This window comes from Fukomys damarensis, unplaced genomic scaffold (genome assembly GCF_012274545.1).
Source record: "Fukomys damarensis isolate Sample0158 unplaced genomic scaffold, DMR_v1.0_HiC HiC_scaffold_17, whole genome shotgun sequence".
In the NCBI taxonomy this organism is placed as follows: Eukaryota; Metazoa; Chordata; class Mammalia; order Rodentia; family Bathyergidae; genus Fukomys; species Fukomys damarensis.
The window spans coordinates 1,182,918-1,207,024 of NW_022900929.1; the positions used below are offsets into that span (position 1 = coordinate 1,182,918).

The 24,107-nt window shown below is 42.7% G+C and overlaps 1 protein-coding gene across 1 annotated transcript in view; it reads right to left on the reverse strand.

Annotated features, from left to right (window-relative positions):
- Trrap (transformation/transcription domain associated protein) overlaps positions 1–24,107 on the reverse strand; it is a 139,493-nt gene that overhangs the window by 25,223 nt on the left and 90,163 nt on the right. Inside the window, exons 45-61 of the mRNA XM_033764788.1 lie at positions 23,046–23,156; positions 21,780–21,926; positions 19,487–19,700; positions 18,889–19,014; positions 16,747–16,893; positions 15,841–16,040; positions 15,121–15,242; positions 14,586–14,799; positions 12,296–12,475; positions 10,547–10,693; positions 9,423–9,542; positions 8,973–9,260; positions 8,728–8,865; positions 7,950–8,062; positions 7,431–7,566; positions 6,413–6,604; positions 356–551 (exon numbers count right to left, since the gene is read on the reverse strand). Of these exons, the coding sequence (XP_033620679.1) occupies positions 356–551; positions 6,413–6,604; positions 7,431–7,566; positions 7,950–8,062; positions 8,728–8,865; positions 8,973–9,260; positions 9,423–9,542; positions 10,547–10,693; positions 12,296–12,475; positions 14,586–14,799; positions 15,121–15,242; positions 15,841–16,040; positions 16,747–16,893; positions 18,889–19,014; positions 19,487–19,700; positions 21,780–21,926; positions 23,046–23,156 (2,791 nt within the window). The remainder of the gene's footprint in view (positions 1–355; positions 552–6,412; positions 6,605–7,430; positions 7,567–7,949; positions 8,063–8,727; positions 8,866–8,972; positions 9,261–9,422; positions 9,543–10,546; positions 10,694–12,295; positions 12,476–14,585; positions 14,800–15,120; positions 15,243–15,840; positions 16,041–16,746; positions 16,894–18,888; positions 19,015–19,486; positions 19,701–21,779; positions 21,927–23,045; positions 23,157–24,107) is intronic.

Consider the following 24,107-nt stretch of genomic DNA (forward strand, 5'->3'; position numbering starts at 1 on the left):
GGAACACCAGGTAGCTCCACAGGGCCACCGAGAATAGCTGTTCCTGGGCAGGGCCTCGAGGCAGTGCTACCACCTGGTGCTCCCACCTGGTGCTCCATGCCCCTGGGCTCATCACAGTGCAGCACGCAGTGTCAAGGGCAATTCTCTTTTCACCAGAAAAATGTAAAAGTGGGTGGGGGCTTCACAACATCTTTCCCACTTCATGTTTTCCCTCAGCATTAACACCTCAACCTATCACACCCAACCCAAATAGAAAATCTGGGAAAAGAAAAAAATAAAACAACGACATGAAACCAGCACAGCGGGGCATCTGGAAAATTACATGATGAATGCATGCTGGACCAGGTCGGTTTACCCTGGTAATGGTGCTGCCTCCACATGAAGATGCTGCTCCAGTGGGACAAGTCGTCAGATACAATGGGCAGCCGGTTCCTCCAGGTCTTCACCACTGTCTTCATGTCGTGGAGGCTATTGTTCCTTCCCAGGTTGGTTGGCTGTAACCCTGCATTTATCTGTGCAGCTTCCTGAAGTTCAATGATTTGCTGGGCTGCCTGATGGGACCAGCATAAGAGATTCCATGGTGAGCAATACACGAACAATCCAGGAGAAAACAAACCAGCCATCAGCAACTGGACTATGGTGAATATCTTGATACCATTACCGAAAGAAACCATCCACACAGGCACCTTGGACTCCGTATTTCTTTTTCCCTCCACAGCAGCCACTACCTACTTAAGATCCCCTCAGTGCTAAACAACCTCAGCTCGTGATCCATGTGAGAGCTATGAGACTGGGAGCCAATGGTACAGACACGAAGCCTGTGAACGGGCACCCCAAACTGCTCTTCCTCTTCTCTGCTCCCTTTGCCACCAACTCTTTGACCACCACTGATGTCTAAAATCACAGCAGCCTCATTTCTCTGCTTTTCCTCCACCAGAAATGTGCGGCAACTGGAAACACAGCTCAGTCTGGGCTGAGAAGTACACTGTGCACCATGTCCCTTCTGAACATCTGTTCAGTCCTTAAACCCATGTGCTGGCTCAGAACTGCTGATGGCTTTTCATCTGGAGCAGGCCGGTCACAATTTTATGTCTATCCAAATCTACATAAAATTCATCTCTGCTGTCTCTGTCCTCCTATGGCCCACAGGGATTTCTCTCTAAATCCTTGTCACTATTGTTCCCTATCCTGCCAAAACAGCACCAAATCAGTCTCTGTTCTGCTTCTTGCAGAGGTTTCCTCTCCCTCAGATGGATGCTCCTCTGAGGAAGATCTATTGCTTTTCTGAATCTCTCAAATAGATCATATAGTTCAGTGCTATCTTGACCTTAATTTTCAAAATTGCCTAGAACTTAAGCATTTTAAGTTCAGATCATTACTTTCAGATTTCTAAAACCTTTATCTAAATCCTGCCATGCTGTAAACGAAGTTTCAAATATTTGTTTTATGTAACAGCTTTACTAGTACATAATGAATATATCATTAAATTTGCCACCTTGGAAGATTTTAGTATCTTCTCAGAACTGTACAAAAATCATTACTAGTTAATATTAGAACACTTCTGTCACCCCCACAGAAGCCCCACACCTGTTAACAGCCTCTCTCCAGTCTCCCTCTCCAGCCCATAACAACTAGTAATCTACTTTTGTCTCTATGGGCCTGCATATTCTGGACACTTCATTAAATGGAATCATGTACACTTTTCGACCTGGTTTCTTTTCTTAGCATAATGCTTTTTTGCTGCACCAGTACCAATTCTTCATTCCTTCTGGTGGCTATATAACATTCCATAATAAGGATGTACCACATTCTGGCTATTATGAAGACTGCTGCTATGAATATTCCTGTACAGTTTTGTGTGGCCACAAAAGACCTAGGAGCAGAAGTGCAGGATCATGCAGTAACTATGTTTAACACTTCAAGGAACAGTCAAACTATTTGCAAAGAGGCCACAGTACTTTACAATCCCACTAGCAATGTCTAAGAATTCCAATTTCTCCACATCCTCAAAATCTAGTTATGGCCAGGCGTGGTGGTACACACCTATAATTCCATCACTTCAGAGAGCGAGGCAGAAGGTCTGCCTCAAGTTCAAGGCCAGCCTCAAGTGCACAGCAAGACCCCCCATCGAGTTATACTTTTGATCTGTGTTTCCCTAAAGTTGAGCATCTTTTCCGGGGCTCACTGATTGTTTACAAACATCTTTTGGGTAAAGCTCCAGATCTTTTTGCCCATTGTTAAGTTACTGATTCATAAGGGTTCTTTATATATTCTGGGTGAAATCTTATTAGATAAGATTTACACATATGCTGTCCCATTCTTTAAGTTTTCTTACTTGATATCATCCTTTGAGGAAGAAAAGTTAAGTGTTTTCTAAATAATTTCATCAAATTTGAGCAATGTGCAGGCATTATTTCTTCAACCATTCTTTCTCTTTCATTCCACTCCTCCTGTGGGTGTCATTATGAGTATGTGTGATGATATCCCACAGGTCCCAAAGGCTTCACTAGCTTTTCTTCACTGTTTTTTTCTTTCTGTTCCTTTGACTAGATAATATCATTTGCCTATCTTTGAGTTTGCTAATTCCTTCTTTTACCTGCTGAAATTGGTGACTGAGCCCTATGTTAATGAACTTTTCATTTCAGGGGGGCGGTGTATGTGTGATCTTCAAGATTCTCAGGAGTATCTTAGAGCTTTTGAAAACCCCCAATGGAGACATTACTCTCCAATCTTCCCTTTTCTTTTCTAGTCTCTTGTGCCTGGCTGGTATTGCTTATCAGGTAGCTTTAATGTTAAGCAACTGCTGTTCCTTGCTTTTACAAATGTATTCCAAAATGGCTTTCCTCTCTGAGTAAGCTGAGTCAGGTTAAAGATAAACCCTGTGAACACAGGGAGCTACAATACTGGTCAATTAGTGCCAGCTCTCTGGGATCAGGTTTTTTTATGGGTTTTTGAATTTGTTTTGCTCTGCACAAAGGTAGCTACTGGTTTTTAAATCTACTGCAGAACTGACCAGAGGGAGAAGAGAACTAGGACAATTAAAATAATACAGAGCTTGTCATTTTTCCTGAAATACACATTTTTTCAATAAACAGTGCTCCTTAGATTCTGCAAGTCTCTGTTTAATTTCCAAAACTTCTAAAAGGTCGAATCTGACAATTTCCCCAAGTATTTTTGCTGTTGTCAGAATCTCTGCCATTCCAGAAGTTCTACCTAGAAGTTGCTCCATTTCAGAATTCAAATTGTTTGGTTTTTTGTTTAAATAACCAAATTGGTGGTTGATCCAAGAATTCAGTTAAGAGATAGTGCTTTCAGTTGTGTCAATGGAACAGACTATCACCTAAAACTTCTCAAAACTAATGAAGACTTACTGAATTAAAAAACAGCAAAACTTCTGTTTTAAGTGTTATGCTGGTCCCTCTTCCTCTGTCTCTCTCTCCCTCTCCAGAATTACCATATGATCCAGCAATCCCACTTCTGGGTATACATCCAAAGGACCTGAAATCAGTATGCCAAAGGTATACCTGCACTGTCACATTCACTGCAGCATTGTTCACAATAGCATTTCATACATGCATCACATTTCTTTATCCATTCATCTTTTGACGGACATTTAAGGATGATTCCATATCTTGGCTACTGTGAATACTGCTGATATTATTTCACTTATATGTGGAATCTAAAAAAGTCAAATTCATAAAAATAGAGTAAAACACAGATTACCAGAGGTGAGGGAGAAGAATGGAGGGGAGAGGGGAAAGGTTAATGAAAGGGTATTTGGAGAGTTTCATTTAGAAGGAATAAGCTTTTGGGATCTATTTCACAGAATACTACACCACCAAAAAATTCTAGATATGTAACAGATTTCTTAAATTGATGTAACCAATTTATTAGTATAAACATATCAAGGAAATCACATTGCATGTCATAAATATATAATATAAGCAATTATTTGTCAATTCAAAAAAGTAATATCCAGGGCCGGGGATTTAGCTCAGTGGTTCCAGCGTCTGCCTTGCAAGCAGAAGGACCTGAGTTTGAACCCCGGTACCAAAAACAAAACAAAACGAAACAAAAAAAAAAGTAATATCCAGATGTGGTGGCACATGCCTGTGGTCCCAACTAGTCAGGAAGCTGAGGCAGGCAGATCACTTGTGCCCAGGAGTTTGAGGCCAGCCTGAGCAACACACAGTGAGATTCCCCATCTCAAAAAACTGAAGAGTAATTATCAAAACAATCTTAGGCCGCGCATGGTGGCACAGCCTGTAATCCCAGCACTTAGAAGGCTGAGGCAGGAGGACTGCTGTGAGTTCGAGACCAGCTTGGGCTACACAGTGAGTTCCAGGTTAGTTTCAACTACATAGTGAGACCCTGTCTCAAAACACACACACCAAAAAAAAAAGATCATAACTGAGCACTATTAAACAGTTTCCTGGGCTGGGGATTTAGCTCAAAGGTTCTGTTGCCTGCCTTGTAAGTGCAAGGACCCAAGTTTGATCCCCAGTAAGAATTTTTAAAAAAAGAAAATTAAACAGCTTCCTAAAAGCATTTTCATGGGTGTTTCTGTGTTTTCTGTAAGATTTCTCAGTTATAACATTGGTTAGTGGTATGACTGAGAGGTAAATGGTCAATTTGCCAATAACCAAACTAATCTACAGATTATCAACCATGAGTAAAGCACTGAATGAGAAAGAAAACTGCCTTTAACTGTACCTCTACAATATCAAATCAGGATTGTGTCTGAAATGATGCACTGAATATTTCATGCCTGAAATAAACTGCACAATAATCCCCAGTTATTCAGTTAATTATCATTATTCACACTTGATACTTCTTGCACAGACAATCTAAGAGCTCAGAAATGTAACCTTCCCTCTATTTTCATAAAAAAAGTAACGTTCCCAATAGCTACAGGAGCAGGCAATCCACTTTTACACTTTTAGAAGAAAAAACCTACTCCTAAGAAAAAGCTTTAAAATATTTTAATACTCTGGATTACAGATACTACACATTTACAAAATACATGTGACTTTAGAGTATACCTTCAGAAAAAGCAAAATCATCAAAATAAAATTTTTTTTCAACAAACTTCTGATCCACTGAGAAGATGACTGCAGAGTCAGAGTGTATTAATAAGCAATCACACCGTCATGGTGTGTATACGGTTTGTCCTCTCTGAAACTCATGCTGGCACTTAAATCCCCATCACAGCAAAGGTATTGAGAGGACAGAAACTCAATCCAACTACGGTGTTTTGAGGTGGGGCCTTCAGGAGATGACTGGGGTTGGCTGGGTCATCGTGGAGCCCCCATGACTGAACACTGGTGGCTGTGTAAGAAGACAGGCCAGGGCTGGGGATTTAGCTCAGTGGTTCTACCGCCTGCCTCGCAGGCGCGTGGTCCTGAGTTTGATCCCCGGTACCAAAAAAATAAAAATAAAAAGACAGGTCAGAGTAAGGACACACACACACACACACACACACACACACACACACACACACACACACACTGTCACCTGCCATCTGATGTTATGCATCACCCACGGACTCTACCAGCTAGAAGTTCATCACAAAATGTACCTAGTATGTGGTATTGCATTATTAAAAATAAAAAATATATGCCTGTAATCCCAGTACTCAGGAGGCTGAGACAGGAGGATCGCTGTGAGTTTGAGACCAGTCTGGGCTACACAGTGAGTTCCAGGTCAGTCTCAACTACATAGTGAGACCCTGTCTCAAAAAAAACAAACAAACAAACAAGCAAATAAATAAATAAATAACAACAACAAAATAGACCAATAGATATACACTGCAGTTTAGCTCTCAAAACTGCTTTCTCAACAGAAGTAACAACGGTGACCATGCAGAATCACTACCATAACATCAGCACAGTGTGCTGCACACCAGAGATACAACAGGAACAAGACTGGCACAGCCCTGGGGATGCATGCATGGAGTCTTGAGCAGTGAACACTGTTAAGATTTAACAGCTGAACAGTGGCTGGTGTGGCTGGAATAAATTGTTGGAAATTGTGCAGATGATATGCACAGGACGAACTCAGAGCACGGGCCATGTAACAGCAGCATTAAGAAGCTTGAGGGTGGGACCTTTTAGAACTAAACAGTGGCATCACACTGCTGATGGTACAGTGGGCACCAAAGAAAATCTCTAAACTAAGCAAAACTCAAAAGCACTTGTGAGAATGTCCTCTGTCACCTGAATCCTCTAAAAATGAGAAGCAACATTTTCTTTCCACTCCATGTTTTGACTCTGAGGACAAGTCCAAATGGAAAAGAACAGGAAGAGGAAAGGAGTTTCCTCTACTGTCCAGCTCAGTCCATGGACCTTGCCCAGACCTGAGCAGCTCTGCTGCAGGGGCTAAGGCTGGACTCAGAGGAGGGCGCAGTACCCACCTGCAGAAGGGGCGTGTGCACGTGGGACACCACGTGGGGCAGCCGCCGCCATTCTCGGATAGCCAAACTGCTGGCCATTTCCACCAGGCGCTCGATGAAGCTGAGCTGCTGCTCTTCAGGGTGGCAGATGGCCAGGTATCCACGGTACATGTTGACCTTCCACGCCATCTCTTTTGGGCAACTTACTTCTACCTACAGTGAAAGAAAATTGCATTGGAAGTGATGGGCATTCTTCCCTCAGCACAAAAGGTCAAAAAGGGAAAAGTTAAACTTCGTATGGCCAGTTATGTAAAGCAATAAACAAATTTTATGACCATAGGTACAAACTTACTTTCCTTACAGAAGTTATGTGTTTAGACTGTCTTTTCTGAACAGTCTCTCCAGCACGTGGCCAACCTGTCTGCCTAGCTATGAAAGCACATCACTCATCTAGCTAGAAAGCTTCCCAGATGGAAAACAGGAATTGTGCTCCTGCGCCTATTCTCCACTAGGCACTAAACTCCACATGTTTAGTTTAAAACATGTGCGACCGAAGCCGAGTTAATGACTCAACCCTATGGACGCTACACAGTTGTCAATTGTGCCAATGCAACAGACTTAGAATATGAGACTGTTTAATTTATCCAACTCTGATGGGCAACAGCAAATTAGCTGGGCCCTGGGCTAGTCTGGCTCATCCTCTCTGTGTTACTCAGGACTAGTGTTTCCAACAATGTAATTGATTCTGTGCTTCCAGTTTTGTCTAGGTTATTCCTTTTGATCTCAAAGTCTAAGTAAGGTCTCTACCCTTGGTACTCATAACTATAAATGAGTATTGGGAAACTTATAATTTCACTCAAATTTAGAAGCATTAGAAATAACCAGAAGGAACACTTCCTTCCCAAGAGTTGTCTCTCAACTCAAAAATGCCCAGTTTAGGTCTAAGTGAGGAGAAATCTCCAAGAGACACACAGCTCCTGCGAAAGGTGCCAGGCAGCCCAGTCCCCACTGACAGCAGACCGGAAGCAGGAAGTCTCACCTGAACCAGCGCCTCTTTCATGGCAGTCCAGTTGGACACTCTCCAGGCACATTCCAGGACAAGGTAGGGGTTTATGTGACCTTTGGACTGGCCGTACTCTGTCAAGGCTTCCCACTGGTTTAGCTCCTTGGAGCACCTGGAAGATGCAGGGTGGAAAGCAGGGCTCAGACACCAACACACTGCCAGATTTGAGAAAGCAGGACTGGGGTTTTAGGTGGCGATATTCACACAGAGGGAAAGAGAGCTGTATGGGTGATGAGGGGGGAGGCTCCAGTGGGCTCCACGGCAGAGTGAACTACTTACTCCTCCTTGGCTACCAAAACCTGCACATGATGCACCCAAAAGCCCGGAGCCAAGAGGCAGCAGGAATAATTTGTTTCTCCACTAGCAAGACTCTTAAATGCTATTCTTAGATTTCTGTTTGTTCTTTATGTGAGCCTCTTTTATGAGGAATTCTCATATTTTTTCTTAGTTCCTTTAACCGATTCTCAATTCTGCCAATTCCTGTGTTCAGCTTACCGAATCCAGTGGTCTTCCCAGAGCTGGTACTCAGGAAAAATGGCAGGAGATGCATTACTCCTCTCATGTTCTTTTTTGGCTTTATCCATTGCCTTTTCATAAGATTCTTGGGCCTAAAAAGTTAACAATGCTTTTAAGACTGTTTAAGTAGAAATGCATTTTTTCATTACCAGAGCTCGAGTGTGAGGGATAAGCTGAATCACAGACTGGGAGTGTGCTGGAATTTCCTCTAATACCATCTAATGCCCTCAGCTCACTATTCAGAGAGAACAGGAGGAAGTGGTGCAAACCCCACACAGAATGCAAGAGAGTGAGGCCAAACAGACCTGGGGTTAATTTCTCTGTTTTTTAGAGATTAAGAGCCACGAGGCTATGCTTACATTTTTTGGGATTCTGTGTCTAAAGTGTCCTACACAGTGCAGAAAGCCAGGCTCTAATTGTAGGTCACACCACAGTGGAAGAATCTGAGGATTAAAATTTAAGTACTAAAAGCAATCTGCCTACTATTTCCAACAGGACCAATGACAGCAGACAAAACATATCCAATATTAGCATCTAATGCTCAAAGATTTAGGACTATATTTAAAAAATATTCATGTTATACATGTAGGTTTCTCTTGAGACTTCAAGCAGAAGACTTTTGTATTACAGGATTTAAGTGCTTCAAGTAAAACAGTAAACTGCTTAGTCATACTTGAGGATATGGCATTAATGAAACACATCCCTAAGAATGTCTCGCACCATCCCGTACCCAGGCATTGCACCCAGCAGCATCTACCTGCTCAAAGAATCCATGCTGCTCATATGCAATAGCAGTTGCCGTCTCCGAATACTTGCAGCGCTTCTGCCATAGGCCAGCCCACATGTCTTCCTCTTGTAACAGGGAGTAAAGCTCAGCAAGGGAGTCCAGTATCTCCTGAACACAGAACATGGTTCACTCTGTTATAACTTAAAATCACCCAGGACCTATGGCCACTGGAAGCAGGACCCCACAGGCTAGAGGTAATTAATGGGAGTGCTCACCTGCTGAGGTGGTGTTATGCTCTCCTGCTCGTAAAACTCCGTTGTTTGCTTTGGTTTAATCTGCAGACTCAGACCCTTTTCAAAGGCTTGGTGCTCCAGCATCAATGTGGAGCGGAACCAGAGGTTGTGGGTCTTCCCCAGGTACTTCAGAACACAGGGTCTGATGGGGATCGGGGGGACACACTGGGACATGGCCTCCACGAAGCAGTTCAGTGCGCTGGGCTGACAGTCCCGCTGCACCTGGTGACTGCCACTGCACAGGAATGGACTAATCTCACCTGCCAGGGCCTGGAACCACAGAGTATGCTCACTTAGACCTTTGCAATTCAGTCTCGGACAACACTTAGCAGCTCCTTCATCCTCTGAAACTTAAGACTGTGTTCTTTCACAAATACTTAAAAGAACTAAAACCACATTTTTTTCCAAATAGGATTTTAAAAATATACTCACATGCTGCTGTCTGTCAGAGAGGATTTTCCACAATCTGGGGAAAAGCTGGACCCAGGTTTTCTCTGCCAGTGTTGTGGAGATGTGGCACAACTGAACAAAGGCACTGAGCAGTGCACCAGTCTGGGGACAGAAAAGGATGAGCTTAGGGCCACAGGCTGTGCCTCCCACCTCCACACTCAGAAGACCCCAGTTGTGGAGCGAAAGCCAGGCAAATGGCGAGTTAGGATCCACATGGGGACCACCACTAACAGAAGGCCTCTGAGTTTGGGTACATGGACCCACAGCCCTTCTCCCTGGCAGCAATGGCATCAGGGGCAGGGGTCTATTAAGGGCCTGGTCTATGAGATGACAGCATGTTGTTTACATATTTAAGAGTCCTTGCTTCTTGCTCAAGCATTTTATGCTTATCCAAGATGACAATGGTGTCATTCAGATCCAAGTTCAACAACTGATTTAATGCAAAAATTCAGGATTAGTCACCAAAAAATTTTTATTGTACATATTATTTGTGATAAGTAGTTTATTGGTGATTTTTCTTCATCTTGGTCCTGATATAAACATAATAATCACTGTTTCTGTGTAATATTCTTCCAAAGTGACTTGCAGTATGGAGCCTTAACTGATCCACTCAAGAGTTATAGCAGAAAATGATGACACCCATAGCCAACAAGAGGGTTTGCAGAAGCCCAAGTTTCTCTCTGGCTAAATCTCAAAAGCAGAGACACTTGGACATCCACACCCCACAAAGGAAACTGGATTTACTACAATAACTGGTCCTCATTTTCTTCTCTTTTATTCAGAAAGCCTCAGCATTATAACCCTCTATATACTTTTAGTAAATAATTATGCTACTTATTTCAAGGGATAGCAGTGGAGATATTAATTTCTTTTTCTTATTTTTTTGCACAAGATACTATAACTGCTTCCTCAAATCTTTACATTAAAATATCTACCACTTAAAAGATATACACAACACTTAACTTTCTTTTCTGTCACAAGTGAAACCAAAGTGTTAACTAGTAAAAGAAAAACATACACTGGTGTGGAATAATCCTGATTTAGTGTTCAAAATATTGAGGGGGGAGTGTGCAGGAGACGATACACCACCAAACTTGCATACAGACCTTCACTTCACGAAGAGTGTCAAGAAATTTGTCATGTCTATTGGTTAACATATGCAGCTGGTTTCCAATGTCCTTTTCAGAAAGTTCTTTGGTTTTGGGTGTGCTGGTCTGATCTCCAGGAGCTAGTTCAATATCTATCTCAACATCCTAAAAATACACAAGCAAATCTAAAAGGTCAAAGTTTAAAAGAAAGTCCAACAAATGTAACTCCTACAGACTGTTACATTTTTGACAAGTAAAATTTTTATGTTACCTAGAACTACAGGCTGAGCATCCCTACTCCAAAATTCCAAAATCTAAACTGCTCTAAAACAGACATTTTGAGTGCTGATATGATAGTCAAAAAACTTGGGATTGTGAAGTATTCTGGATTTCAGAATTTTGGATTGATAATGCACAACTGTAGTAAAGTCTCTATGTAAATATTTCAAAATCCAAAAACCTATAAAATCTGAAACACTTCTATTCCTGAGCATTTCAGATGAAGGCTACTCAATTTGCACTTAAAAAATCTTGAATTCTAAAACAAAACACCAGGTCAACTAGGCCAAGCATAAGTCTTTTTATTTTTTAACGTTTTTTTTTTGGTACCTGGGATCAAATACAGGGCCTTGCACTTGCAAGACAGATGTGGTGCCACTGAGCTAAATCCCTAGCCCAAAACCTCTTTTTAAAAAAAACTATGGAAATAATCACCATTTTGCTTTAACATTTGGATTATGGAAGGCAGGAAAAAAAAATAATACAAGCTTCAACGAAGACTACTAGGAATTATAGCCTATTATTCCTAAAATGCAATATAGTTGCCTAGCCACTGTAGTCATTCAGATGAATGTTGTCAGAACTACTGAATAGGACATGATTGGTATGTTTTCTATGACTCAGTCCCCAAAAAGAATGACTTCCATTTCTGTCTAAAGCTTCTGGAAAAAGTCAAAAATTTAATCATCAAACTTTTTTGGGGGTGGGGTACTGTAGGTCAAACCCAGTGTCTTCACACTGAACTACATTCCCAGCCTCTTTAAAAACAAAATAAAACAAAACAAAACATTGAGACAGAGTCTCACCAAGTCACTAAGTTGCCTAGGTTGAGCTCAAACTTGTGATCCTCCTGTCTCAGCCTCCATCTATTTATTTAAGTCAATATATCAGCTGTTTTTCATCCTTGAAAATGCAGAATGATTTCAGACAAATTTATTTCACACAAGAAGACTACAATAAGGAAAGAGCAAGTCAACAACAGTGAAGAAAATTTAGCAACATTGAAGAAAATTTTAAATTCTAGCCAGGCCTGGTGACGCACACCTGTAATCCCAGCACTTGGGAGACTAAGGCAGGAGGATTGACATGAGTTTGAGGCAAGCCTAGGCCACATAGTGAGTTCAAGGCCAGCTTGAACTACTGTGAGACCCTATCTCAAGAAAAAAAAAAAAATTACTATTTGTTAGAGAAAAGAGATTTTCCGTGTATAAGAAAGGGTACTCTCCCCTTCCCCCACTGCTGGGGAACTGTTTTCTAAAAGCCAAGACTCCAAAAAGGCTGAGCTACCCAAAAGCCAACAGCTAAAGGAAACACCACCTAAAATTTTGGCCAATGTAAGATCCTTTTCAATTTTAGGAAAATCTGGTTGAATTCAAGTCACCACATTCAGGGATTTCAGGAGGAAACGAGTTGATACACTGCCCCTGTCTATACAACTCTCGAGCAGGAAGGAATGGGAACTCTGCCTTCAGAGCGCAAAGGCTTTACCTCCTCCTTGGACTCGCTGTTCTCTCGTTCCCGAGGCTCCTGCTTGACATGTGTGACCATAGCAAAGGCAGCACGGTCGTGGCTGTCGGCCAGGTTGATGACATTGGTTATAGATGGAAGGATGGCTCCCTGGCAGCTAGTGCCAATGGGAGTGCTCTTCTCACACACAGCCAGGAGGAGCTAGAAAGGGTTGTGGAAAAGAAGACAGGCCTAAAGCATCTGCGGTGTGTAGGGACAGTAAACACCCAGTCATCTCCATAGGTGTGCACACAGACAATCCACTCAGGGCCACACTGCTCTCTGGAATTAGACAGGTCTGAACTCCCCTTCCAGCTGTCTTCTGCTCAGGTTCCTCTGGCTCTGCAGGTCGTGTCGCTAAGCATCTGCCCTTTCTCTGGCTCTCAGAGGCATCTCCCAGCTGGGAAACCAGAGAAGACCTCTGCTTAGTTCCTTTTGCCCTGCTTTTCTCCTCTCTCACTGCCTGGCACATACTCACCATGCCCTGCCAATGTTACCTCCGACTGGACAGAACCGCCACCTCATCTCCAGGCCCACTCTTTCAACCCTTCACTTTCCGCACAGCCTCACTGCTCCCCTCCCTGCATGGCTGAAGGCTTCCATCAGCCTCGGAACAGCACAACCTTCTCAAAGAGACCTCCCACGAGGTGCTACAACCTCTTGCCTACCCCCACAGTGGGACCACCCTCCCACCTGCTGAGCACTCATTACCCATATGGCACTGCTAACATGTGCTCTACCAGTCTCTGCTCCCACTGCCCTTGACCAAGCTACTCTTACAACCTAAAATATTAACTGAGCAGCAGCACATGGTCTGGAAGCTCAGAGATGGCTGATATGTCAAAGGGAAGGACACACCTGGACACACACTCACTGTGATAATGCAGCCAAAGAACAGAAGGGCTGCCAGAAAATAAAAGGGCTTGAGACACAAGAGTGTGGTACACTCAGGAACATGGAAGGCCTAGGACTAAAAATCTCTGCTAGACAGCAGGAATGTTTTGTAGAGGTCAGCTGCACGTCAAGTTGAATATAGTTAATAACTGTGTATGGTACACAGTTACATAAACTCTTCATTTGTAAAGCATAAAGTTCAAATGCCCTCACCACAGAAAATGTTACATGTTAACTCCATTTAGCTGCCTCATACTGTATTCATACATTGTGACATTACCTTGTATTCTGTCGATATATAAAATTAGTTTGTCAACTGACAATTTTTAAAGAAAGAACCAATAAAAAAGTATTGAGGTACACGCCTACAATCCCAGAATGTTGGAGGCAGAGGCAGGAGCATCCCTGCAAGTTCAAGGGCAACCTGGGCTAACTAGTGAGACCCTGTCTAAAAAGATAAAAGACAGATGAGCTTGACAAGAGAATAACAGGGGAAGAAAGAAGAGACGGGATGGGGCAAGAAGGGGGGGCAAGAGTGCAACCACTGGGCTCATAAGCCTAATCAGGAGGTTGAGGCTTGTGTCACATGTAAGGGCAGAGAGTCACGTGATCTGCTTTGAACAATTTTGCAGCAACAGAGCAAACTGGTAGATGGAAGAGGAAGTAGGTGAGTAGCGAGGAAGATGCTCCTGTTATCCTCGTGAAATGAAAGGATAATAATGGCTGTAGAGTGGCCTTCAATTGGTAACTCCAGGGGTTGACCAGGTACTTGGGGACTAAGGAGAAAAGGATCAAGGGTCTGGGCTTGAACACTTTCGCTATTCAATTCCTATGTACCTGCCACAATGTCTCATCCCATAATGCGCCTGACACTGACACAACCTCTACTCAGCCAAACAGAAGCACAGTAATAAACTCTTCCTGAGACCCAGTGCCATAGTTCCCTTGCTTTGCACTAGGGAGAACTTAACCTTCTGCCTCAGTTGTCTGCAAGTATGTAGACAGAATTTTTAAATATTTATATTTGAGAAAAATGAATCTCTGTCTACAAAGAAATATCAATGGACTTTTTGATGAACACTTGGCCTTGAATCTTTATTGCTTCCTAGAGATTAACCGCAGGTTCAGACAAGCATGGCAGTGCATACCTGCAATCCCAGAGCTTGAGAAGCTGAGACAGGAGGATTGCAGCAAGTTTGAGGTCAGCCTAGGCTATACAGTGAAATCAAGACCAGCCCAAATAAAAAAACAAAACAGCAGGCTATGCTAGAGATTTCTAATTCACCTTAGTGTATTTGAACACTTTCTGGCTTCCAAATCACTAAGAAAACCCACACCCCCGACCCCAGCCACTGATGGTGAGCTGTGTCCATCCTACCTCAATACACTGCTTGATCCAAAAGTGGTTCCCCATGGCCTCCCAATTCTGGGAACAGGTCACATATAGCAGGCGCTCATACACCCGGCGCTTCATAGAATTGTCAAAAACTTCAAAGAACTTGGCCCTGATGAGTGGCTGAGCACAACGCAGCCCTGAGAGAAAGGCAGGCTCAAGCTTCGCAGTTAGCTCACTGCCAGACAGGGCCTCATCCCTGTAATCAGAGGAGTCACACCAAGGTGTCAGTAAGGGCCAGACAATGACTGCTTAAGCTGTGAGCAAACAACAGAGAACAGGCAGACACCAGTTCTCAGAAATGCCACTATGGTGGCCAAACGTTCATAGTCAGTTGTGGTAGGTGTAAGTAACATTTCAGACAAAGGCTCATGGATGATGCCAAAATGGTTGCATGACTTAGTATTTAAATTATTATTTTTAACTTAGGTGTAAGTAAAAGACTAACATTATAATGTGTTGGCTGGTCAGAGACATGATGGGCCAATACATGCAACAGTTGATTAACTGCTGTAATTACCTGTAGACATAGTTAACAAGGTCTAAAAACTGGGCATTTAACTCAAGGTCTTCTGGGAAACGTTTTTCTATGTAGGTCATCATTTTCACAAGCAAAATAGATTTCTCCCGGAGCGTAGGTGTCTGTATAAAATGTTTTGCAAAATAAAAGGTTAATTACTTCTATTTGAGAAAAGATGCATTTACAAGTATTTCACCCAGCTGCTCTACTTTATAAATTTTTGCAATTTTATCAACTACAATTAGACAAGGTTATTTCTAAACAGAAAACAAAGATGACTGTGGTTATCTCTGCATGCTTAAAATCAAAACATGCCAATACAGTTTTAAAAGAGGCTATGACTTTGGAGAGAAAATAACTCAACTGTACAACAAATCAGAAGTTTGCAAGCACCTCGTTAAGTTAAATAATAGTGCCTTATTATTACTGAACTATTATTTTCTAGCTTACCTCTAACCACTATAAAAAAGTAAAGAATAAAGGGTCACTCAATACTTTAACAGAAGCCACAATAACAGTCAATCTCAAATCGCACTGTAACATTTGTTAAGTGCACTGAGTAAATTCCATCCTAATCAAATGTACTGAGGATGCAAAAACAAAAAAACAAAAAACATTTGCTTTGAAAAGTTTCAGAACAGCAAGAAGATGATGCTGGAATTTTCCCTTGCATTCAAAGGAGGGTTATTTTGGCAGAACACAGTGTCCCTCCTAGCACACCTGATTGGCTGCCATGGGGGAATTACTCTTAACCCATTCTTCTACAATTTTCACCACGGCCCGGAGGATTTTGGCATCCGGGGACTTTTCGATGAGAGACGTCAGAATGGCCTGGATGAAGTTCTTGCGCATCTCCATGCTCATCACAGCCAGCCGCGTCTTCACCAGTTCTAGACTCAGCATCACCAGCTCACTTGTTCCTGTTCACGGTGAAGCAGAGAACACACTCCAGAAAATATCTACAGGTCCTATCAGGGCCACCACCATGCATTACTTGGCATGCTGGGTTCTGTCCATTCCTCCTCCAAATCTTGTCTCCAGTAACTAGAGCTCTGGGATTTGAAGGACTCATTTTCTTATGCTGCACCTTGCAACAGTGGCCCTCTAGAAGCTCTGCTCACAAAGGAAGGGGGGATGATAGAGTTGGTGGGACCCACACAGGCCACCCCAGCTCTCCATTCCCACTCTGAAGCCAGTCACAGGACTTAGGTCCTAAGGTGCATCCAGCAGCCATGCCAACTACGGCCCCTGCCAACTGTTCACTCATCACCCAGGTTCCTAGAGCCCTCAGCTATCATCCATAACCTGTGACTTGATTCTTCAGAGGGCAGCTCTGAATAAGCGGTCTCTTTCCTACAGCAATCTGATAATCTTACTTAGTGATAAAGGTTGCACATCAGGGTGCAATCACTTTTAAAATTTTTTTTATTCTTACATCCACAAATTTTTAAAGCAGATTTTTATAATGAACTTTGTTTTGATTTTAAACCTCTGTTAAAGAGTAGCTGTAACAAATTCCACATAAACAACAGGACTTCATGTTAATCGACATTCAGAGTTCAATCACATAGCCTGTCTTGCTCAGGAATTCAATGGAGTCTAGGAAAACAGGGCCCGGGCTGTCACCTGCTGTTGCTTCTGTGCTCCCAGATGCTGCCTGTGGATTGAGATGCTCTCGGACCATCTTCTGCAGGGAGCGCATAAAGACAGAGATGAGCCTGTCAATGTAGCTCGGGTTGTTGCTACAGGCTGACTTGAGGATCATGAGGGTTCCTGCAATGAAGAAATTACAGAAGTTTTATGAAATAAAGTAACAAGAGCACAAAATAGAGCAATAAAAATGTGCTGAAGCTGGGTGTGGTGCACACCTGTAATCCCAGCACTCAGGAGGCTAGGGCAGGAGAATCACTATGAGTGCAAGGCCAGCCTGAACTACATAGGAAGACCCTGTCTCAAAAGCAAAAAAAAAAAAAAAAAAAAAAAAAAGTGTTGATGAAGAAAACAAAGAACAATCTTAAGGCCCAGACTGTGAGCTTCTCTATGAACAAACTACATCCTGAAGCACTGTTCTCATTGCCACCACCTCCTAGTCAACAACATTGTGCAGAACTGACTTCTTCAGCTTTGGATTTTATATCTAGGTTTTGACAAACTATCCTTAGTAATATGATAGGACATGATTGGAAAGTAAAACAAAGCAAAACAAAACGAAAAAGCTCTCTTTTTTACTAGCCCATCTGAATATGACAAATATTGTAGACTTTAATTTCTACTTTGTCCTGTCCTGAAAGAATGTTTAAAATCAGTTAAAGTCAGCAAAGCCAACACTAGAACATGAACAATGAGTATACAGAAATCATCTGCCTTCCATAACTGATATCTAATAATCTTTTTTTTTTTTTTTTTGTACCAGGGATTGAACTCGGGTCCTTTCACTTGCAAGGCAGGTGGTGGCACAACTGAGCTAGATCCCTGGCCCTAATAATCTTGACCCTGGCATAAAACCATTAATTTTAAGCTTGTATTCACGAATGACATCATGGATGCGACAGATGTCATCATAAATAAGACTGTTCTCCTTTACCAAAGCCAGGAACCCAGGCTGGGACAACTTCAGGCTTGCCTTTTTAAATGGCCAGCTCTCACTACTGCAGTCAGCACACGAGCACATGGCTGCCTGACTCTGGAGGGGTAGCCCATGACACTGGTGATGTCTGTGAGGAGTATGAGACGGGGTCTAGCATTCCCAGGTATTGTTCTCCAGATGCCAGTGACAGCCTGGTCTATCCCAAGGAAACTAGTGGGGCCAGTTCTCCAGGTCCACCTCACCCCAGCTGCTGACACCCCCACAGAGGAGGAAGCAGGGCTGCAGGGCTCAAGGAGGAGAATGAATGAAAGATGTTTACCCATTCAGTGATGAGAGCCAGGATCTATGATGACCCCAGTGAGAGTCACAAATGTTCTCCTAACTCTCAAAAGGCACCTGGTTCCAAAAACAGCAATGGATATGGTGGTGCACAACTATAATCTCAGCACTTGGAAGGTTGATGCAGGATGCTTAAGGCCAGCCTCGGCTGCACAGTAAATTCAAGATCAGCTTGAAATATATAGCAAGACATTGTTTCCAAAAAAAGAGCAAGTTTGTACAGCAAGGGATTAAACTAAATTTATCTGGCTACTGAACTCCAGAAGAATGAAGATGGAGTTTATAAAGTGAGAACATACACAAAAATGAGATTATAAATTCAGACATAAGCATTCACATAACAAACTATCCATGTATCTGTACACATATGTATGCAAAAATTACACACTCCAAAATGTTAACACTGATTGCTCATGGATGGAGAAGCATACAGTGAAGACAGTATTTAGTTCTTGTTCATTTATATTTGCAATGTTTTACACATGACTATGTAATAAGGGAGGAAAAAAGGGTAACTCAAAGTCTAATACTGAACAAAAACATGAGTGACAAAAAGCAGAGTATCTAGACATCTGGATTTCAGGTATCTGGGAACCAAATAGACTACCTTTTGTTTCACCTGGGGCAGCCAGAGCCAAGCCAATGAGACAGACTCGAGTGAGACCTTGGTTTATTAGTAGGATTGAGGCTTTGTGGGAAATGGGCACACACTGGTGTCTTACACAACCCATCAGCTCAAAGTTCCTCCCAACAACAACCTATGCCTTTCACAGAACAGTATGTCCATGGAGCAGGGACCGATGCCCACTGAACCACTGCTGAGAAACCAGACATGCACTCACCAAAGAGTTGAGAGGGATTTGCATTGGTGGCTTTCTCATAGTTGGTGAGGCCTTCGTAGATGACCTTCCCCACAGCTGCATAGAGGCACTCCAGCTCTTCATATTTAGAAGCCACGCTCGAAGTACCTAAAAAGCAAGTACAGGACCAACCACTGGGGTTGGGGCTCTTGGGCTGGCACAGTCCTCAGCTACAGTCTGAGCTCTGACTGTTTTGGTGTCTGTGGTGACTGATATGGGCACTTCTCTTTCACTGCAGTGTAGCCCCCCCTCTGCACTGGTCCCATCTTACACAGGTAAGCTATTACCTCACTGCACCTTACTAGAAAGTGTTCCAAATATATTTACTTACAACATGGGAAACTTTGACCTTGCCAATGCTCAACATTTGCTCCAAGATACTTTAACCTAAGTCACCTTTAGTATCTAAAGGAAATAGCTGTGTTCAGCAAATGAAGAACTGATTTCCAAAGAGACAGAAGACAATGCGATGCTGTTAAAATGTTTTTGTCACCTTTTTTTTTTCCTCCTTAAAGGAAGACTGAGTAAAAGGAAAGGGGCATGACGAAATGCTCATGAGTGCCCTCAACACCACACCTACTTGGCTCTGTTGGGAAGATACTCATGAGGCGGGAGAGAAGGCTGTGGACAGCTCGCAGCACCTTGGTGTTCCCGCACGTCATACAGGCAGCAATGCCGCGCTGCAGGGGTTTGAAGCTGCTGAGGATGGCCGGGGACTGCAGTACAGTGAGCAAGAAACTCAGCACCTCTAACCCTGTGCAAATATTTCCGTAGTTCACTTGATTTGGCTGTTCCTGTGATGAGACAATACATGCTCACAAATAAAGCAAGTACTGGCAACAGCGAATACAGAAATGCAAATCCAGGGCTGGGGATTTAACTCAGTGGCACCGCGCCTGCCTCGCAAGCACAAGGTCCTGAGTTTGATCGCTGGTACCCCGCCTCCCGCAAAATGGAAATCTAGCAATACTTAAAACTATATGCCACCAGTATCTGGAAACTAAGCAGAACACAGCTAAAGAATAAACACATTATATCCATCAAAGCACACAGAAACCAGAGCTCATGTGTTGTTTATAAATCTGCTTTAAACATTTAGCTAAATCTCTTTCTAAAAGTCTCAAATATAAATAAATGTTCAATATTAAATAACATCAATATTCTTAACTCACTTCCTGTTTAGGAAAAAGTGCAGGTCACTGTCAACATCCATTTAGTTTTCAGAAATCAAGAGTTACTCTATTTTATAAACAGAATAACCACTACTAAAACAATGCTATAAAGGGAATGATGTCTTTTGTTTCCAAAGATTACTGATATACTACAGCGATGGGAATGTAATAATGAAAGTGAGATAGTCTGGCAAACTTTGGGACAAAGTTAGGACTACAATTCATGAGCTAACAGGGTAAACACAAGCATTGCTGGAGAACACTCTCGGGGCAAATGGAAAATGAGTTAAATCACTAAAAATGGAACTAAAAATGCAAATTTACTACAATGACTATTATTTCTCTCCTCCCACTTTTTAACCAAAAATGCAAAATCCCTCCGAAGAGTAGTATCTTTTAAACTGCCTATCACTGAATCAACCTAACATGTGATGACAGTATTAAAAATTAATAAAAATGAAAAAACACATAACAAAGAGCATGGTTTATAGCACAGAGACTGCCTCGTGACATCGGGTGTCTGTGGCCTGGGATATGCACTGTGTGTATGCACATGGGTCACAGGAGTGAGGGTGGGAAGCCACTGTGAGCACAGTCTCTGGCTTTGTGAACACACCTGCCAACGAAGTGACAAGAGACTGCCTGCTACAACTGAGCGTCCAATAATCAATGCATGGGACGTCAGTGACAAAGAGGAAGAAACTGAGCCGATGCAGAAGCAGCACATGCTACAGTCTCCGAGATTCTCTAAACTCCTGATTCACAACACAGAACTGCGTTTTATGACATTTCAAAACATCTAAGCAGCAACATTAGTTTTTGCAGTCCAACACAACAGGTACCCAAGGTGGCACACACTTGTACTCCCAGCATTTGGGAGGCTGAGGCAGGAGGACTGCTGCGAGTTCAAGGCCAATGTAGGCTAGACAGTGACTTCAAGGCCAGCCTGGAATACATGGCAAAACTCCATCTCAAAAATCAAACAAACAAAAAACACTGCCTGCAATAGGTTTTATAATTACAAAAGTGAAAATTTTCCAATTCCATCTCACAGTGATAGATATATAGAACCTGTAACAACACTGAAACGGTTAAGGCAGAACAATGGCTTTTGTTACAATTAGAAAAGTACAAAGTTGGGCCAGGGATTTAACTCAGTGGTTCTGCTGCTTGCCTCGAAAGCACAAAGACCCAAGTTCAATCCCCAGTTCCAAAAAACAACAACAACAAAGAGAAAAGTACAAGGTCGTGGTTTTCAGAAAAACAAGAGGAACAGGCGATTGCTCCAAATGCTGATTAAATGGCTAAGCCTGCTGAGTCCAATACTGTCCTTGATAACAAATTGTAAGTTCATCATTAAAACTGCTTTTAAAACTCAAGCTTTATTCTTAAAGTTGGGGCATAAATGAACTAAAAATGTTCTTCCCAAGGCAAATAGTAGGTCAGTTTAAGAAATGCATTTGCAAAATGCAAGGTAACTATTATTTTTAAACACCCTACAATGTACTTGAGGCTGTGTGGGTGAGAGAGATGAAGGTCAAAACTACATCAAACTGGCTCCTCCTGAGAAGCAGCCCTAAGAGGAAGTGGAAGAGGTCCCTGGCTCACAGGCAGGGACTGCCAGTGTTGGCCCAGAAGGACCCACACAGGTCCCAGCTGTGCCTCTGTGACCCATACCAGCCTAAAGACCCTTGCACCTACCACAGTCATCAGCAGCTTGTCGAACCACTGCAGCTTGAGCTCTGACTTGGACCACATGTCTGGTCTTAGCGCAGTCTTAAGGAGGCTGACGCAGCGGCGAGACAGCACATCTCCAGGTGACCCCGCAGTGTTGGTATTGTCATTGACCTAGAATCGCACTCCAGTTACGGCCAGCACACATGTCCAGTCACCCCAAGACTACTGGTGATACTGTCCAGACCATGCCCATGTCCCGCATCCCATCTTACCACCCCAGGCCACCTCCTCTAGCCTGAACCCCTTGTGGGGTTGCGTCCCCTCATGGCTCCTGCAGCCATCTGTGTGCTCCTCCAGTAGGGGTCCATTGAGTGGGGCTCCTCAATGGACCCCCACACATGGCAGGACACAACAAGGAATTATTTACTTCTCTCCAGGACTTGGAAATTCTCAACAGTACTGCAAGATACACTATTTTATTTAAATAGTTATAAAGAATATAAGGATCCCCAAATTTTTAAGAAAAGAATAAATAATGTACATTTGTTTTTGGAATATAAAAGTAAAGTTTCAGAAATGGATTTCCAGGCATGAATGATTAAATCAACTCAAGTTTATCAAACTGGGGTTTAAAAGCATTTAAATTGTCACGTTATATACATTTTGTGTAGGTCAAAACCACCTCATCACCATTATGACCTACGTACTGTTCCTAATGTAAGGACACATAATCTGTGGAGGAGAAGTGGGAAGGGGAAAATAGGGAGAGAAAAAGGTATTGAAAATGATCAAAATATAATATATATGTACCAGTTTCTCAAAACAATTGTTATTCATTACAAGCATATACCAAGTAAATAATTACGTGGTATATGTATCAAACATATACCAAAAAATAGAGGATTAAAAACTTAGAAGTTAAATAATTGCCTAAGAATACTAAAACTACCATACTTCACCCACACTAAGATGCTATTAATTAAAAGACATTTTACTCTGTTTTCTCTCTCTCTGACAGGATCTCACTATGTAGCCGAGGCTAGCCTCAAACTCCTAGCAATTCTCCTGCTTCAGCCTCTTGAGTACTGGGATTACAGGTTTGCTTTGGTTTCTAAATCACACCAATTTTAAGACACAGGAGAATTTCAGAAATATTAACCTGCCATGAAATCAGTGGAACCTGGCAAGAAAGTGACAGAAACGCTCTCAGACCTGGTCTGTTTCTTTTTGACTCATCAGAGACAACATTCTGTGGTGTCACTAAGCAGTCACTGTTCTACTGTCCAGTACCTGACAAGCCACTCGGATGAGGAAGTTCACCACGGTATCCGTGTGCTGTTTGTCAATGGGCTTGGCGAGAAGAGAGTCAGCTCCAGGCAGTGATTGGCTCCTTCCGAACACCTAAAAAGGCCCTCCTTTAAGGTACAAAGGATTTTCTCACCAAGAACTGCCCAGGTTTGACAGATGTGTGGGACCTCCCAGAGAGATTGTTATGGGCATGGGGGACAGGGACAAATGTGCCCTCTGCCCTTGCAGGTGAGTGGACATGAACATAGAAAATGGCAACAAGGTAGCAATGGCTCCTGTGACAGAGACAGAGTGTCCCAGGAAGTGAAAGACATGGTGACTGAGAAGAAACCAGCCAAGTAGAAGAAAATGGGTTGGTGGACAGGTCTTAAGTGAACAGAGGACACAGGGAAGAAAGGCTTGGGAGGCCAGGGTATTATAAGGAGTTACCTGGGGAACTAAGGCACCAGCAAGGCCTGGGGGCTTTTGTTAGGGGAGGAAATTTTTCTAAAAACTTAAGTCTTCAAACACTTTTACAAGAGGACCAGGGATTTAGCTTAGCAGTGCTATCGCCTGCCTTGCAAGTTTAAGGTCTTGAGTTCGATCCTTAGTACCAAAAAACAAACAAACAAACAAAAAAACCAAGAAATTACAGAGGTTCCACATATCCTTTAGCCAGTTTCCCTTGACTGAAGTTTGAAAAGAAAGCTTCTGGTGCTGACTGCATTGTAAAATACATGTTGAAATGAGACAAAAATGGAAACAGCTCAAGAAACTGGGAGTCAGTTTCATGACAGTGCTTGGGCCATGGGAGGGTGGAGGTTCTTGGCCACAAGTCTAGGGAGCAGGGAGTGAATAGTCAAGTGGAACCTGGGTGGAACAGAGCCATCTCAGATGGTGGGACAGTGAGTGCAGGAACATGAAGCTGAAAGTGGGTGGCCAAGCCAGTGCTGATAAGCCAGGCTGGCCATAATGTTGAGGTGAGGACCCTTAGGGCTGCCACCTCAACAAAGGATGGAGAGCAAGACACCCAGTGGCTCTTAAAAAAAAAAAAAAAAAAAAAAA